Source organism: Barbus barbus, assembly GCF_936440315.1.
Source record: "Barbus barbus genome assembly, chromosome: 6".
Classification (NCBI taxonomy): domain Eukaryota; kingdom Metazoa; phylum Chordata; class Actinopteri; order Cypriniformes; family Cyprinidae; genus Barbus; species Barbus barbus.
The window spans coordinates 1,398,609-1,418,133 of NC_136734.1; the positions used below are offsets into that span (position 1 = coordinate 1,398,609).

The 19,525-nt window shown below is 34.3% G+C and overlaps 2 protein-coding genes across 3 annotated transcripts in view; one reads left to right on the plus strand and one right to left on the minus strand.

Moving 5' to 3' along the window:
• Positions 1-19,525, plus strand: part of LOC306871772 (guanine nucleotide-binding protein G(I)/G(S)/G(O) subunit gamma-10-like) — a 480,959-nt gene that overhangs the window by 230,682 nt on the left and 230,752 nt on the right. The window lies entirely within an intron of this gene.
• Positions 1-19,525, minus strand: part of LOC306871757 (colorectal mutant cancer protein-like) — an 84,563-nt gene that overhangs the window by 24,593 nt on the left and 40,445 nt on the right. For both annotated transcript variants that reach the window (XM_079419895.1, XM_079419896.1), the window contains 4 exons: positions 12,112-12,263; positions 9,798-9,946; positions 5,856-6,019; positions 5,122-5,328 (listed from right to left, as the gene is read on the minus strand). In XM_079419895.1, the coding sequence (XP_079276021.1) occupies positions 5,122-5,328; positions 5,856-6,019; positions 9,798-9,946; positions 12,112-12,263 (672 nt within the window). The remainder of the gene's footprint in view (positions 1-5,121; positions 5,329-5,855; positions 6,020-9,797; positions 9,947-12,111; positions 12,264-19,525) is intronic.

The window sequence follows — 19,525 nt, forward strand, 5'->3', positions numbered from 1 at the left end:
GGTTTTAGGTGGGACAGTCCGGTTCTGAAATACCATATCCGCCAACTGGCACAGGCTTGAGCCGGACGCTCGTGTCCTTTTAAGATCGCTATTTTACACTTTGTACAATGGTGTAAAATAAATAAATAAATAATGCATAATAAATAATAAAGTTTGAACAACAGTATACAATAAATAAACACTAATGCTATGTTCAAGTCTGAACAATAGTGTATAATAAATACATAAATCCTAATGTTGTGTTCAAATTGAAACAATAGTGTATAATAAATAAATAAATAAATAAACACTAATGTTATGTTCAAGTCTGAACAATAGTGCATAAATAAAATTAAAATAAATACATAAATCCTAATGTTGTGTTCAAGTCTGAACAATAGTGTATAACAAACAAATAAATAAATGCTAATGTTACATAATAAATGTGATTTAAAAAAAAATTATAATTCTGAAAAAAAAAAAAAAAAAAAAAGAAAGAATAGCCATTAGCCATGTTTCAGGACCGGATTGTGATTGGTGTGTAACTAACAAGCAAAAAAACTAAAAAATTAAATAAAAATTATTATTATATATGTACAGTTAATAATGAAGTAATTTACATTTTAGACAAATACTTCATTATGGATTTTTTTGCTCTATTTCACCAATCACTGTCTCCGATCATCACAGTGGTGTTTCATTCCTGTGATTCAATAAGCCATTCATAAAGACAGCTGCTAAACTAAAAAAATGCATTTATGGCAAAAACAGTAAGAGTATTATGCCAGAAAATCACTCGCTTCACTCCTGAATGAATCAGCCGTTTTGAACGAATCTGTTGAACGAGTGAATCAATGACTCACTTATTAACAAAGTGACTTGTTGCCACCTACTGACAGTTTTAGTTTCATATTTAAAGCATCACTTCACAGTTCTATATTCAATCTATTTTATATTTTAAACATACAATCTCATAACATGCAACTGTAAAACTGCATTCATGGCATCTCCGAGCTGCATTAAACAGTCTGTATAAATACATCAGATGCAGCTTGTGAGCCACTTCTGCAGTGAAAATATGGATTTTATTGATACTGATTTCATTTCCTACTGTGTTTTATTATTCAGATGGCATTTCTTGAGTAGGTTTAAGAATTTACATGAACGTATGCACATCCACTTTAAAAAGGTAAAAATGTCCCTGGAAATTAATTTAACCCTCATAATGCATTCAAAATATAAGAATATATCATCTGACAATTCCCAGTATTAACCCCATTGGAATGAATATAATTTAATTAAATTCCTTTGACTTAGCTCATGATTGCTCAAAAACAGTCCAAATTTAAGAAACCTACATATTTATTTCTAACAAAACAGCATAACTATTACTCTTAAAGTATCATTCTTAAATTAATAAATTATTTTTATTTGCATAAACTTTTACTTTCAGATGAAAAAAGTGATTTCGTGCTGCAGTGGCACATATATTCACGTTTAGCAACGAATTTCAGTCCCAAAAGTGTGAAAAATATGGAGAAAAGCAATAAATGCTGTAATAAATACTAATACTGTAAGTAATAATTAATAATATACTAAATACTGTATATGTTACAAAAGTTTTCTGACACTAATATAACTTCACAGATAATTTAACAAAAAAATATATTGTTGAAACCTAATGTACATATCCGGGTCAAAAATGACCCGAGCACAAAACGTGGTTATATCTCTTAAAAAATAATTATAAATTATCTGGAAAAAAAACTTACAAATTCTGTGTATTTCAAGGGTCTTGCAAAGTTTTGTTCCCTTACTGAAAACTAAGTTTGTAGCATTTTTTGGTATGTTTTCCATGTCAAAACAGGGGAAGGTACATTTAAGGAGGTCAATTTTAATAGAAAAGTTCATTTCTGTCACTGGTTTTGGATTATTTTTCAGTTTTCATCCTGGCTTCGCTGAATCCTGCACAGTGTCCTTCTTCCTGGTGTCACAGAAGCGGCCATACGGCGGTGATTGATCTATTTACTGAGCTTAAATAAGGAATGGCTCTGTCCTCGGATCGTTTGGAAAAACGCACAGCACAAACCTGTTTGCATCGATTAGTCTGCTGCTTTTAGACACGGCCTGTAATCGAATCTGGCCGTCTGAAGCCGGTTAGCACAGTAACATGATTAGCCCTGAAATGCATCGAGTGAAAAAGGCCAAAGGCTTTTATAGAAACAGCCGGGTCGGACCTACGACATACAAACGGCCTGCGATTTATCTCTAATGAAATCTGTCCGATGCATCGCTTGCTGTTTCTGACGGGATGGGGTTTATTGTGGAGATGCTGAGACCATCGAGACTCTCGACCTCATTACTGTGTCTTTATGTGTCTCTGACATCAGACACAAATATGCATATAAAAGCAAATAATATTTATTTGAAAAAGATAACTTGTCATTTTTTCAAGTTAAGTGTCTTGATCAAAAGCATAATAATAATAGTAGATTTTTATAAAAAAATTTTATTTAGGTTAAGTGTGTTGATCAAGAGCATCATAGTAGCAGTACATTTAATTTTCTTATTTTTATTTTTATTTAGAATATGAGTCTTGATCAAGAGGATAACAGTAGACGTAGTTTTAAATTAATTATTTTTTATTTTAATTTTATTCAGGTTAAATGTGTTGATCAAGAGCATAACAGTGATAATAGATTTTTTTTTTTAATCTACAGAAAATAAATATTACAGTTCATTGTTTGATTTTAAGGATAAAATAAATGCATTTACAATTTATACAACATATAAACATTTCCCTGTAATGAGATTCTGTTCTTCATCAACTGAGTACAAATTAATTTGTACATTCAACACGTCAGACATTTCCACCCAGATTAGGAAACGGAGTGGAAAGGTTTGGTCTTAAATAAAATCCCACTGGATATTTCATCCTGTAAATATGATCGTTCGGACATAATGTCAGGATTGATCCATTCCTGTCGCTCAAACAGGTAGAATAACTATACCGAAAATGCAGTTCAAGTTGCTCTGGATAAAAATGTCTGCCAGAAATGTATTTGAGGAATAAATAATATCTAATTCTGAGGACTCTTACATCAGCCGGTGTGTGATACTGAGAACACCTGAATGCCATTAACATGAGTCGGGGATATAAACAGGAGCATCTGCGGCCCAGAAAGACCAGCAGCTTCTCCCATAAGACTTTAATGACTTTCTCTTCTCACAGGAAGAGACTGAATTAGACTTCCTGTGATCAGAAAGACCTGCAACTGAGCACAAAACACTTGAGATACAAGATACACAAACTATAATATAATATAATAAATGTGATCTAGGAAAACCCACTGGATGTTGCGCTGGGAATATTTTTTTAAGGAAATTTTAGAAAATAGGTCGAATGTAAATTTTTTCATTAAATTATTATTCTATAACATCTTGTCTGAAAATATCTTTTACTTGTGATACTTGACTGTTGTACTTTTATTTTCATTGCCTCCCTTTAAACCAGTTTTTCTCAAAATTCTGTTCTTATTACCTACTACTAATCTTATTACAGAATATTATTATAAACCTACTACTAATCTTATTACAGAATATTATTATAAACCTACTACTAATCTTATTACAGAATATTATTATAAACCTACTACTAATCTTATTACAGAATATTATTCTATTAGGTTTGTGCGCGCATTTAGTTCTTTCACTGCATAATTCAGTCTATTAAAATGCATTTAGAATGATCACAAAATTCAAGATATGGGTCAGAAAGTGTATATATTTTCATAATTTCATATAGTTAATCAATATCACAGAAGAGACCCGTTTTTTCTCTCCAAAAATCAACATTATTACAAATGATTTTTTTGTAATAATGATTTTTTTACAACAGTTCAGTAAGCAAAAGTTAATTAATAGACTTATGTTTTAGACAGCATATTACCTATTTTGCTCAATTTCGACAACAAAAATAAATCCAAACAAAGCTACAGCACTGTTTTGTGTCTCTGAGGAACATGACGGCGTTTCGTTCCTGAATGAATCAACTGTTTAATGATTCGGTTCAATCGCAGTGACTCACTTGTTAACAGTGACTTGCTGCCACCTGCTGGCAGATTTAATTTCACATTTAGAGTATCTTTTTTTTTTTTTATTAATTTCAAACATCAGTTGTCAATGTTTTATATTTAAAATATCAAAACATTATTTATGCATTTGTAACTGCAGTTTAAAGCATTACATGTCCCTCTGAGCTGCATTAAACAGTGTGTAAAGCATCTAAATGTCATTCCGTTTCAGTTACGTTTTTTTTACTATTTTTACTGCATTTTTTTGCATTATTTTCATGACAACTGAACTCATTCTAACGTCTTGTTACTGCGTGTTTGAGATTATTTGTAAATGATGATTATGATTAGATTCTCATTACTGTAATAGAGTATTTTATAGTAAATTAGTGTTTATTATGAAAAAAAAATTCAATCAGAATAAAATCAGCAAAAAAATAAAAATAATGAAATCAATGAATACAAGGTACTGTCATGTCATTATTGTCATTGATGATTATACGATTCTCATGACTGTAATAGAGTAACATAGTGCAATTCAATATAATTTATAGTAATTTTGTTAAAACAAATAGCATAAAAACAATATCTGAATATATGCAGGAAAACAAGGCTTTTTAGGATTATTATCATCATCATCATAAAAAGTTGAGCATAACATTATAGTAAACCATTTTAGAATTCTAATAACAATGTGCATTAAAATAACAGCAAAACCACTACCAGAGATAATAAAATGATACAATGACTACAACATACTTCAACAAACTATTTCTGCCACTGACTGTTTTCCTGTTGTCACAGATAACAAATAGAAAGTCAACACTTTAAGATAATAAAGTTGTCAAAACTATGAAATGACAGATCTGGAAGAATTATACTGATATATTTGACCCCAGATTACCTGGAATATGGACAAAATAATCAACAGACTATTAATGAGTGGAGAAAGGATGGCGGTTTGAACCCCCTAAACCTAAACGATGAATCAGTAGTTATTAGTCGTAACACAGCTGTTTGTGGCATGGTTTAGATGTTTAATGCATGGTTTGAGGGTAGCGTCACTCACGCGTCTGCGCAGGCGGTCCCGCTCCTCTCGGATGCCGTTCATGGTGGCTTTGGTGCGGTTGAGATCCTCCTCTTTACTGCACAGCATCGCCGTCAGGCTCTCGTTCTCCTCCCGGAGTCCAGCCAGCTCCTTCTCCCAGCGCACACGCTCCTCACACAGACTGGGGTAGAAATCACGGCCCAGAGCGCCCTCGATCTCCTCCACCGTCTGCAAACACACAGTTTTCAGCCTTATGTCACATCCCCACATTTAAATTTCAAATAAATGCTGTTCTTTTGAACTTTCTATTCATCTGTGAATCCTGGAAAATAAAATGCATCACAGTTTCCACAAAAATATTGAGCAGCACAACTGTGTTCAACATTGATAATAATCAGAAATGTTTCTTGAGTCTCAATAACTCGCGAACAAATTCGAAACCACCAGAACAAAGTCGAAATATTTGGAGAACAAGGTTGAATGAACATCATAGCATATTATATTTCAACCACGGAAAGACGTCAATACACAATATTTTTCAAGTTTAAGTCCACCGAAGTTAATCTACTCTCCTGTCTGATTTGTTTGTCGGGCAAGATGGCAGACTGGCTGTTATATGATTGGTCAGATCTCCTGTCAATCAAGCTCTTTGCGAACGGTCAGTTGCCAAAGCCAGCCGGTCAGACTGCAGTTTGAGGTATTGTGCACTATATAGTGTCTGTGGGCTCCTGTACTGCACCTGTCAGGTGTTTTACCTTGATGGCCAGATCGCAGTGTTCGCTGGCGGTGGTCAGCTGCTCGATGTGTCTGTCCACCTCCGCCACGGACAGACTGCATGTGCTCTTCTTGCGGCCGCAGAGGACGCTCTCCAGCCCCGTCAAAACCCGCTGCAGCTCCGAGTTCAGGTCACTGCAGTTATCTGGAAAAACACACGCATCTCAGTCAACTTCAACCTTTTTGTAGTCATTAATGTTTGCCTATAAAACCACCTCTGGCTCTCTTTACCTAAATTCAGTACTTCAGACCTATGTGCCTCTAGAAGCTTGCGTTCTGCAAGTGAACGTCCCAAAGAGGCACAAAATCACTTTCACAGACTTTTACATGAACTGTTCCCTCCTGCCCAACTCAATCCCAGCAGCCGAGTCCTTAACCATCTTCAAGAATCTCTTCCATCTTAATTTGACCCTCTAACTCTAGCACTCTCTATTCTAATTCTACTGTTTAAAAAAAATAAATGGCACTCTATTCATTTACTAACTGCTTGTTTTCTTAAAAAAAAAAAAAAAAGGGTATTGCGACTTTAGTCTTATAATTTTAGATTTTAATTTTTTTTAACATGGCACTAAAACACTGTCGTACTATTATAATTCTATTCTTTAAAAAAAAAAAAAACTTGCCCCTTTAGACTTGCACTCTATTCATTTACTAACTGCTTGTTTTCTTTAAAAAAAATTATAAAATAACACTAGCTTCTCTATTCTTTTTGTATTATATCGGTTTACTTTTATTTATTATACAATTAACAAAAAGCAAAACAGGCCTCTAACACTAGCATGCACTATTCTGTTTTCTTTTTATTTATTATATGTTATATGTCTAACTGAGACTTGTTGTAGCTCTTGCATATCATTGCTCTCTTGTTGGTTTTGATTCCTCATTTGTAAGTCGCTTTGGATAAAAGCATCTGCTAAATGACTAAATGTAAACTTGCAGTCCATTACTGTATAGGAGAGCTAATAAAGTCAAATTAAAGAACGCAATATGAAAACATTGAATAAACAGCTTAAAAATAATGTTTTAAATATCATGTAAAAGTATAGTAAATGATAACCACACATACAATTACTGTACTGTCTCAACTTTTTTCACCTACACAGCAATGAGATCAAAGTAGGGAGCAAACAGAGACTTCTACTGACATCTTCTGATCCTCAGGTGCTCCTCCTGGGAAAATAAGACAAGTGTCTCTTCTAAAGTTTCAGATGAGATCTCAACAATGTCTCCAATTGCCCTTAGATTTGCCAAAGTCTGCATCAGAAGTCAGAGATCTCAATATGAACTCTAGAAATTATTTCAATAATTTGCATTAACCATACCTGAGAACTCATGAAGTCTCCTGCCTAACCTGTAATAATATTATCATCCAAACCTGCTCATCCAGTATCCAGCAGGCAAATGAAATGGAAAAACCGGAGTAAATCAGAGCTCATATGAATTAATGTGATCGCTGACATGAGCAGGTTATTGATCCAGAGCTGTATTAATATTAACAAAGGCAGGCAATGTGCCGTCATACATTAACCATGAAACATAAAAGCGCTCGTGGGAAAAACACTGGATGAGCTTGAGCCTCCTCCAGGATCATTTCAACTAGAGATTCATCACTTTAATGGCACGGTTCTGAAGTTTAGTTTTGTATGAAGTAAATGAAACAGTCTATATACACACACACACACACACACACAGTCAAACCAAAAATTATTAAGACACCAGATATAATTTTATATATTTTTTTTACTATGAGGTGCAGGACACTATAGTTCATTTATATAGGTGAGGATAGCAAAATAACCACATATATAAAATACATATACATATATATACACATATACACACACACACACACAAACACACACACACACACACGCACACACATACATATATCCATAAATATACATTATACATATATATCTGAATATACAAATGAATAAATTCTGAACAGTTATTTTCTAACTAAAGCTAAAAACATAAAAAACATTCACTGCTTGAAATAATAATAATAATAAAATTGAACTGAAATAAAATATAAAAGTAAACAAAATACAAAATTATTTTATTTCAGCTAGTTGCCCAAGCAACATTTCTCATTTGCATTTAGTTTAAGTACTGAAATAACTAAAACTAAATTAAATAAAACGTAAAACTTCACAAAAACTACACAGATAAAAAAAAAATATAATAATAAAAATGACAAAAAAATATATAAAACTTGAAAATTAAATGGAATCAAAATATAAATAAATCTAATTCAAAATATTCACTAAAACTATAATAGTTTATCAATGATACTAAAAGTCTGAATATAAAATTGTAATTTAAAAGTAAATTTCTCTAATTGCAAGTGGAAAACAACTCCATTATTTCCACTTTTGTAATGCAAAGCTGTTTTAATCACGGCGATAAAGCCTGAAGAATCTGAATCTGTCATTTCCTTTCACAGACAGGAGTGATGCATGCTGGGAATGCTCCTACAATACACTCGTAATGAAAAACGCCATTAGACTGAAGGGACAATGACAGCATCCCGACTGCTGAGGCCTTTAAAAGCTTTTGTTTGAGCGTATCGGCTCGATCGAGTGGAAAAACAAAAGAAAGCAGAGGGAAGACGACGATTACGCTCAAGCAAAACCAGTCTGTCTGTCTTTCATCTGCCATTATAAACACGTACTGTACACACGCACAGAGAAGGTTTCTCTCTCTCAGCAAAAGCCTTTATTTGTTCTCTAATGAACTTCACTGCTGTCTGGAAGAAACACTGGAGATCTCACCGAATATTTCCCATGAGTCTGCAGTGATAAACACAGAGACGTGACCTCCAGAACCATGCAAACTCATTCAAAGTCACTGTGTGAAGATAAAGGAGTGTCTTACAACATTTCACCCCCAAATCAATAAAACAAATGTAACGAATAATAGTGAAGCCTTTTTTAGGAGCACTGTGACATTCCTTCCCTGACAAATACATCTTCTCATTATAGAAATGCAAACAAAATCTCAGTTTTTGGGGTTTATTCTCAACAGTAATTCTTATTAATCTAATGTTTTTATTGTATTATAGAAATATATGTAAAATGTTATTGTAACCAGCATACAATAATAGCAAAAAATACTAGCATGATGCAACGTTTTACACGTTTTGCATGACAGTAATGAACATTTTCAGTTCAAATGTGCTTAATTTTTAAAAAACTGTATTGTTTCCAAAAACAAGCATGATGTTCAATAGTTTTATTTATTGAATGGTTATGCCATTATTTTCATTACATAATTATTTTATTTATTATTCCACATTTGCATTATTATAACATCATTTGTAAGACACAGTATTATTTTAGTATTATTTCCAATTTAAATGTATTTTTTTATTTACATATTATTTAACATCTATTACATAATTATATTATATATTATTACAACAGTATTTATGACATTATTATTTTACATTTGTTATGTAATGACATTATATATAATTTTTTATTTTACATTTGCATTATTATAACATTATTTGTAAGTTTTATTTAATATTTACATTTATTATTTTGCATTGTCATTTTTAATGACATTATTTTGCATTTAATTATATTATTTACATTTATTATTTTACATTTGCATTATAACAGTTAAGCACATTTATATTGCATTATGTTCATTACTGTAATGTAAATATCTTGTTTTTGCATTATGGCAATGAACATTTTGCAGTTCAAATGTGCTTAACTGTTATAATGAAGTAATGTAATAATAAATTAATCTTTAAAAAATATTTCCAAAAAAGGCATCACATTCTACGGTTAGATTCAGTTCCTCAAAAATGATGTTTTTCATATTTCCGGCAGGTTTCGTGTCTGTCGGTCTGCATTTCTGAGATTGGATTTGGACATACAATAATCCCTCAGGTTTTGTACAGCTGCTCTTACCCATGTCTGCAGTGACCAGCGTGGACTGGTTCTCAGGCAGTGAGATGGACGCCTGGTCGGGGTCCTGATCGACGCTCCGGTCGTCCTCGTTAACCTCCTGCTGGCTGTGACTGAGATCGGAGCGAAGCTCGGAAAACTCATCCTCCTCCCTGAGAAACACACACACGTCATGATGAATGAGAAGAATCATCGCAGAAAGTGATATGTTTTTTTGAGCCCATCAAAAACACACTGATTCGGTGTGAGCACCAATCTATGGAAGCGTGATTCCTCCAAAGATAAAAAAAATAATAATGTTTTTTCTCTTTTCCCAGACAGGAGCTTATGCTTTGGACATGTCCACAGCTGGTAACTTTCTGGTCAGTTGTATGAGATACATTTAATAAAGCTCACAACACAACTCTGGACAGGTGGATGACCACACATGATAGATGGAAGGATATTTTTTTTTACTGTATCAGACTTGAAAAGTTAAGATGCTCTGTACTGTCACACAAAATACCAATAAAAAGATTTGAAGTGATGATGTTTAATGTTTTTCCAGTTTAAATCTCACAAATCTGTCTTTTGTGTCACAATTCTGAGTTTATACTCAGGCTATGTTTACAGTAATGTGTTTTTGCTTTAAAACCAATAACTTGTGCTACGGTTACACCTGTCGTTTACACTACTCCAGCGTTTTTGACTCTCGAAAATTGAGACTTTTGAAAACGCTGCAGACCTGTTTTAGTTTGAAAACTCCTAGGTAGCGTTTCAGTGTAAACAGACCAAAACTGAGACTTTTGAAAATGATGGCGTGGATGCCCACATTCTCTCTGCATGACCGTGTAAACAATAACATCATGCTCATTGTTGTACCCATAGATATGTATAGATAGATTCCCCATTCAACTGCTCCAAGCACGCAGACGCATCCGCCATCTAAATAATAGGGCATCTACTTATACATATCTATGGTTGTACCTGCATGAATGGATACAGAAGTAATGGATATAACTGATACGACACATTCCCTGCTTTTAATATCTGAAGAATGAATGCAACAGGACACAGCTGATCACTTAGAAAGACCTGAGAGGCAACTGCTCCAATACTTATGCTCACATCAGATAGAGGGATCAAACTCTAAAAGTGCTGTTCTTTTTATTTGGTAAAACATGTATGTGTTGAAACGGCTAATAATAAAATGTGACATTCTGTAGTTTTGTCTCATATTCATCTTTTAATCATATTTGTAAATGTCTTGACTCCACAGCCAACAGAGCAATTTTGTCTTTACTGTTCCAATACTTCTGGAGGGCACTGTATATCAGTGCGACAGTGATTCAAACAGATTTAAATATTAATCTGTATTGCTCTATTAAGAGATTAAAATATCTATTTAGAGATTACAAAATTTGGTAACACTTTCCTTAAATGCTTTATATAAAATGCATTATAAAAGTAGTCTGTAATGCATCTTATAATGCATTGTATGATCTCATGAATAATTGTAACCACAGTTATAATACATATGCATTACACCTTCAGAAAATATAATGCATTAAGACACATAAACAAAAATTTCAAGCGTTATAATGCAGTTTTAAATTAGGTTACAGTTATTTATGAAAAAATATAATGCATTATAAAGTACAATATGAATACCTTTATAATGCATTACACATAAAGGCTTTAAGTAAAGCGTTAACCAAAATATTAGTCGTCACTGATCTTTTAAGAGATTAAAATATTTAGTAAAATTAAAATCTTTAGTAAAATATTTAGTTCATTTAATTTAATTATAAAGTATTTTAATTATTTCTTTAATTTTTTTAATTTAAATATTTAGTTTAGAAAAATTAAAATATAAGTCATTATTGATCTATTAAAGAATTTAAATATTAGTCATTATTGACCTATTAAGAGATTAAAATGTTGGTCGGTTGGCAGTAAATATCATATTGGCCACCTCTAAGTAGTTTATACAGGCAGCTTCAAGAAAGTCACACATAATGCATTAGTTAGTGTTTGTGTGTGTGTGTGTGTGTGTGCGCATGCATGTGGTGTGTGAGTGTGTGTGTATGTGTGTTTCTGTGAGTGTTTGAGTGTGTGTGTGTGTGTGTGTGTGTGTGTATGTATGCATGTGGTGTGCTTGAATGTGTGTGTGTGTATGTGTGTCTCTGTGAGTGTTTGAGTGTGTGTGTGTATGTGTGTCTCTGTGAGTGTTTGAGTGTGTGTGTGTGTGTGTGTGTCTCTGTGAGTGTTTGAGTGTGTGTGTGTGTGCATGCGGTGTGTTTGAGTGTGTGTGTGTGTGTCTCTGTGTGTGAGAGACCTGATGGTGGCTCCTTGCAGCAGGTCTATCTTCTTGTTGAGTTCAGCGATGATGCTGTGCAGCTCTGTGATTCGCTCCTCGTAGCGCAGCGTCGTCCTCTCCTGAACCTCCTCGTGCTCCCGCAGCAGATGAGACTGCTCACACTGCACACACTGCGCACACACACACACAGCGGGAGAGGGATTAATAATGCAGAGTTACACTGGAGAAAACGGCAAGGTGAGACAAACAAACAGTGAAGTGAAGTGACATTCAGCCAAGTTTGGTGACCCATACTCGGAATTCGTGCTCTGCATTTAACCCATCCAACGTGCACACACACACACACACAGCAGTGAACACACACACCATGAACACACACCCGGAGCAGTGGGCAGCCATTTATGCTGCGGCGCCCGGGGAGCAGTTGGGGGTTCGGGGTCTTGCTCAAGGGCACCTCAGTCGTGGTATTGAGGGTGGAGAGAGCGCTGGACATTCACTCCCCCCACCTACAATCCCTGCCGGCCCGAGACTCCAACCCACAACCTTTGGATTACGAGTCCGACTCTCTAACCATTAGGCCATGACTTCACGACTTCAAACACAAGACATGGTGTGAACACACACACACGGTGAGAGATGCAACCCTCCATGAGACATGCAGAACACCTGCAGAAACACACACACACACACACACACACGCACGCACACGCACACACACAGTATGAGTGAGAAAAATCATCACACACAGACATACAGAGCTAATATTGTTTTAGAGAGCTCCTCTCACAGACTTCCATTGTTTTTTGTCAGGTTAATGATATATTGTTATAATTTTTGTTAACACTTTAAATTATGCATAATTAAAATTTTATCTACTTTTATTTTTATATAGTAACATTTTTAAGTTGTATTAATTTAGTGATTTTGTTGTATTTTTGTAATTTTTATTAGTTATTTTATATATATATATACACACACACACACACACACACAAATATACACTAGTGTTGTCAAATGATTAATCGCATCCAAAATAAAAGTTTTTGTTTACATTATGTGTATGTTCTGTGTATATTTATTATGTATATATAAATACACACAAACAGCATATATTTTGAGAATTTTTACATGTATTTACGTGTATATTTATATTCATATAAATTATATCATATATAAATATATTTAATTTAAACGTAACATCTTTTTCTTAAACATACACATGAATGTGTGTGTATTTATATATACATAATAAATATACACAGTACACACACATATATTATGTAAACAAACTTTTATTTGGGATGCGATTAATCGTTTGACAACACTTCATATATATTCATATATATATATATGTGTGTATGTATGAATGTATGTATAATTAAAGTGATAATTATGAGATAAAATGTTGAAATTGAGATAAAAAGTACAAATAAGTCAGAACTATGATTTTTAAAAGTCGAAATTGACAAGTCGACTTAAAACATTTTTTAAATTATGTTATAGTATATTTTGCCTTCATCTCATAATTTCATCTTAGAGTCTTAAGTTCGACTTTTAAATTCATAATTTTGACTTTTTATCTCATAATTATCACTTTTTGTCATTTTCAATTTTTAAAGTCATAAAGTCATATGTTAGTCATAATTTTATGTTGTAATTATGACTTATGTCACAATTTTGACTTTTAAAGTCAAAATTATGATTACCAAAGCATGATTGATTTTGTTTTCTTAGGTGGCAGAAATATGCTTTGATACAGAAACATGTTTAATGAATAAAGCAGCACCTGTGTTCCTGTGAGTGACCTGAAACAGACTGCTGGTTTGTCTTCTATTAGCTACTAACAGCAAAACCATCAGTAAATACAGCGCTCAACTCAATACTATTGAACTGGCACAGAATTAAACTGCTCATCGAGACTAAACACACGTTTAAAGTGAGTCCATCAAACAGATTGAACCTGAATAAATGAATGTGAGCGGCTCTGAATGCCCGGATCTAACGTCAGGGGGGAATTAGATCCCATCTTCTGGCCGAGTGAGTGTTACGCGCCCTTCCTGCAGTGATCTGAGCGGAATGGCATGTTCTCCTGGCTGGAGTTACAGAGTCTGTGTGAAAACAAAACACACTCAATCACTCAGTTCAAACCAGGACAGACAATAACCCGCTAAACACACACTCCACCTCCAACCACAGCAACAATTACCACACAATCAGCCTATTCATGAAGAACAGATGCAACAGGAACACACACACAGACACACTCACACTCACACACACACATTTCACATATTATTATATATTTCGCGTGCACGCGCACTCACACACATTCACGCATGCACACAAACTCTCTCTCACACACACACACACACACACACACACATGTACTCGCACACACACACACACACTCAGACACATGCACACGCACTTCACATATTATTATATATTTCAAATATAACTGCCATAATATACAAATGCATTTTTTCTGAATTATGTACAATCGTGAACGCTAAATATATAAAATATACAGAGATGTCTAATGTACATATTTTTGTTTAATATTAATATTTGTTTTTCTATAATATGATAAATATATTATACATAAATAGATTATTTTTTTATGTACTCCCTCTTCACCCATGACTGTGTTCCTGTTTATGGCTCCAACACCATAATCAAATTTGCAGATGACACCACGGTGGTAGGTCTGATCAAGGATGACGATGAGTCAGCCTACAGGGATGAGGTGCAGCACCTGGCTGTGTGGTGTGCCACCAACAATCTACAGCTAAACACCCAGAAGACAAAGGAGATCATTGTGGACTTCAGGCGGACTAGGAGTCATGCACACACACCCATCTACATCAACGGAGCTGAAGTGGAGCGTGTGTCGAGTTTCAAGTTCCTTGGCATCCACATCTCTGATGACCTCACCTGGTCCCATAACACCTCTACTCTGGTCAAAAAGGCACAGCAGCGCCTTTACTTCTTAAGGAGTCTTAAGAAAGTTCACCTGAATCCCAGGATCCTTGTGGAATTCTACCGCTGTACCATTGAGAGCATACTCACGAACTGCATCTCAGTATGGTACAGCAATTGCTCCGCATCTGACCGCAAAGCACTCCAGCGGGTGGTGAAAACTGCTCAACGGATTACCGGCACCCAGCTAACTTCCATTGAGAACATTTATTATAAGCGCTGTCTGGGCAGGGCAAGAAACATCATCAAGGATGCCTCTCACCCTAACCATGGACTTTTCACCCTCCTTCCATCCGGCAGGCGTTACAGGTGCCTACGCTCTCGCACTAGTAGGCTCAGGAAGAGCTTCTTCCCCGAGGCTGTGACACTTCTGAACGCCACACCACCAATCTAACCTGCACCTGCTTATTACTGCACTGGTCACAGTACTTTACACACATGCATTTGCACTACTCATATTTTGCACAGACTCCACATTGTCAAAGTCATTACACTATAAACTGTCTAAAGTTGTTACTGTACAAGCACAGTAAACTATTTCTAAAATATTGCACTACTGCTATTTTGCATAGAATACATTGTTCTATCAATACTTTGCACACTCATCCAGCTGTATTTATTTATTACCACTGTTCTCACGTTTCTGCTGTTCATAATGTGTATATATAATCTGTAATCTATATAATCTACATTGCTCTGTTCATATGTACATACAATCCCTACATTGCATTACTATTTTATATTCTGTATATACTCTGCTCAATACTGTATATAGCAATTCCACTGTACATTCTGTAAATCTTATCTTCATTTACTCTGCACTTATATGTATATAAAACACTATATTCTTGCACTTCTGGTTAGATGCTAACTGCATTTCATTAGCTCTGTACTTGTACTCTGCATAAATGACAATAAAGTTGAATCTAATCTAATCTAATCTAATCTAATTATACTTCTGTGTGTATATTTCAATCTATTTTTTATAAAATATATTTACATACATTTGATATTATATATTAATAAATATACTGTACATTACTTTATGTACACTTTCATACATTCATATACATATATACATTTTTCCTAAATTTATATACAATAGAGAACACACACACACACAACAAATTAGAAAATTATAATACATATTTTTTCTTAAATTATTTTAAATGGCAAAAACTATCTCTCTTTCTCTTTATATAGAAAACAATTACATAATACATTGTTGTAATTTTTTTATAAAAAAAAACTAGTAAAAATTATATAAATGCTTATATACAGTGGTGTGAAAAAGTGTTGGCCCCCTTCCTGATTTTTTTTTTTTTTGCATGTTTGGCACACTTTAATGTGGCCATGTGGGTTTGGATTTTGTTTTCCCTTCATAAAAAACCCATCATTTAAAAACTGCATGTTGTGTTTACTTGTGTTATCTTTGATTAATATTTAAATTTGTTTGATGATCTGAAACATTGTGTGACAAACATGCAAAAAAAAAATATATATATGATATTATTTTGCAGTATATAATTCTTTTTCTTATAAAGTTCTTATCTAATTAAAAAGGATGTTTTATTTATGTGCTGTGTATTTTTATGCTTAGAATATCATGTCATTAGATTAGATGAAATGTACACATATAATCTAATAAAATTCCACTGTAGTGAAGAATGAGTTGAGTTTCTTGTGTTGTACATGACGTATCTACATCGAGTCTTTCAAGTCAGTCATTCATGAGCTTCGATTTCAGTGAAGATGCTTCGTATGCAGGCGTTACACAGCAAGGCAGCTTTTAGATCAGATCTAGACAAAAGGCAAAGAATGGAGTCGCCAAACGCAACTGAAGATCTCAAAGCGACTATCAGCTTGACGGCATGTGTTTTCACTTTTCGCTGGGGTTTTTTCATTAAGCGGATGTGTCACGAATAAGCAGTACACCGTCAATTCGCTGCTCTAATTTCTAGACGCCGGCTGATGTTTATGGCTGCGTTTCAACAGTAATTCACACTGGCAACAATACTCGCTTTGTTTCAGGAGAGAACTCGGGACGTGTGGGACTGCTTGATGAAAAGTGTTGCTTCATGGGAAAACACACTAAAGGAAAGACAAAGAGAACGGACCCTCTGCAGCACTCTCTGAAATAGGCTGCTGGTCAAAGGTCAAGAATCCTTCAGGTCGAGGTCAAAGGTCAAGACTGAGGCATGTGCCTGAGGCCGTCTTGCCCTTTCATGGCATCTTTCAGGATTGTGCATTTCACATTTTTCTGACATTCCTTCACGAACACAACAAATACGCCTACACCCTTCAGAGTTATTTCTAACTATTTTTCTAGATTGACCGATACGGGCATCTAAATGGTTGAAGCTGATTACTAGAGAACAGAGCAAATGATGGTTAATATAATGTTGATACTGCATATACATAATAACATTGTAATAAATATTAAACAGAAATTATCATTGGCAAAGAACGAATGAATGAACTAGACGTCGATTAAACCGATAATGATAACTAGGTTGGCACTGGCCAATAACCGATTAATCAACTGATAATTTTTAGAATGGATACTGAATGAAAACAAACATAAGCCTTCTCAGCTGTTCCAGCAACGAAAAAACTACCAGCATGAAATTCTGACGATTTTGTCAATCGGTTATCGGTACCGATTAATCGGCTAAAATAAATCAACTGGTCGACCACTAGAATGAACGCTTAGCACCCAACTTCCAGAAAATAAGTCACACTCGGTCAAAATTTAATTGTTGGGAGAAAGAAACTTACAGAAATTAATGAATTATATTAAAAAATAATGTAAAATACCGATAAATAAAACAAAATGTTTACAAGCACTGTGAGGACATAAGTTCCCATATATGCTCCAGAAGAAAAAAAGGGGATGTAAACTTTTGAACTTGTCTTTTATGTGAAATATCTTCTTCAGGTCAGTACTAAATAAACAATAACATGCATTTTGTATGATCCCTCTTATTTTGGTAAAATAATTAACATTAACAAGGGGGATGTAAACTTTTGACCTCAACTGTAATATAACATAATATAATATAATGATGTAACTCCCTTGTTTTCAGGAAGGTCTGTATTATGCGCAAATTACTCAGAATTTACTCATATATTTACGCAAGTTTCATGAATGAGGCCCATTGACATTTGGGGATTTTGCATATACACACAAAGCAGCCGGAAGGACTATTAAGTCTGTTTTATTTGTTTGATTTCTGGGCTTCACATACACTGTTGAACTCCATCTCAAGCTGTAAATAAAATAAAATAAAATGCAATAAAATTGCCGGCTGCTAATTACATATAACAGGCCCAATATCTACTATGAAATCCTCCTAGAGTCGATCCTAGGTCCTATTTATACTCTGAGTATAATCCACTGAATACTTACTCTGCTGTCCCCGTGTTACAATAATATAATATATTTAAATATGTATACATACAAATTTACTTTTTTTTAAATTCTAATATATAAATAATTACGACTAACTGCTGATTATTAGTCAAACTGAAAGCATTTGGTACCACTTAACTTGAGCTTCTACTAAACCTGGAATAATCTTTTAAAGACAACAAACAGGAAGATATACACGACTTGCATTCCACGTACACAATATTTCAAAATTCACTTTAAATGAACTGAAAGCAGAGATTATAAATGCATTGTAATTGACAAACATGCTCATAAATGAATGAATGTTAAATTTGCTAGTCATATTACTGCATAACTTCTGTCATTCTTTAACGCACAAAACAGCTTATTAACAAACATGGTCTAAAAACCCGTTACACTCCCTGCTAAAACAACAACAACAGTACAAAATTAATATAAGAAAATACACGCCCTCTTTCCTAAACCCCGCCCCCAAAGTACAAATCAGATGCCAGCAAAGTGTGTGTCACCAATGATTGACAGGCAGAGAGTGTTTCTGATTGGCTGCTTTCCTGCCAATGTTTCTGTTTCAGAGCCTCGGGCTTCCACAGAGATGGCCGTAGTGTCAGACAGCAGTGACAGCTTCTGTAACACGGACTACACTCCAATCTTTTAATTATCGCCACTCAACGAGGTCTGAAGAATCGTGTGTCCAGTTCAACAGTCATGTGATGCTGTCGGCAACAGATGGAGTCTGTCTCACCGCCGGGGATGATTGGAGACGGACTCATCATGAGTGTCCAGATGCACTTTTCATGCATGTACACCAGACAAATTAGCTGTCAGATTGAGAATCACATCTGTGTGTCACAGTAAACGCCTGCACAAGCGATTACAAACATGCACCAATATGTTCTGTAGTATCACTGAGATACTATTAAATCATCGTTATGATACTATTATTTTTACTAATATTATGAATTAGTTTGTTTTAATTTTAGTTAAAGTTTTATTAATTTTGCTTATTTTTGTTATTTTTATTAATTTATTATTTAAAAAATA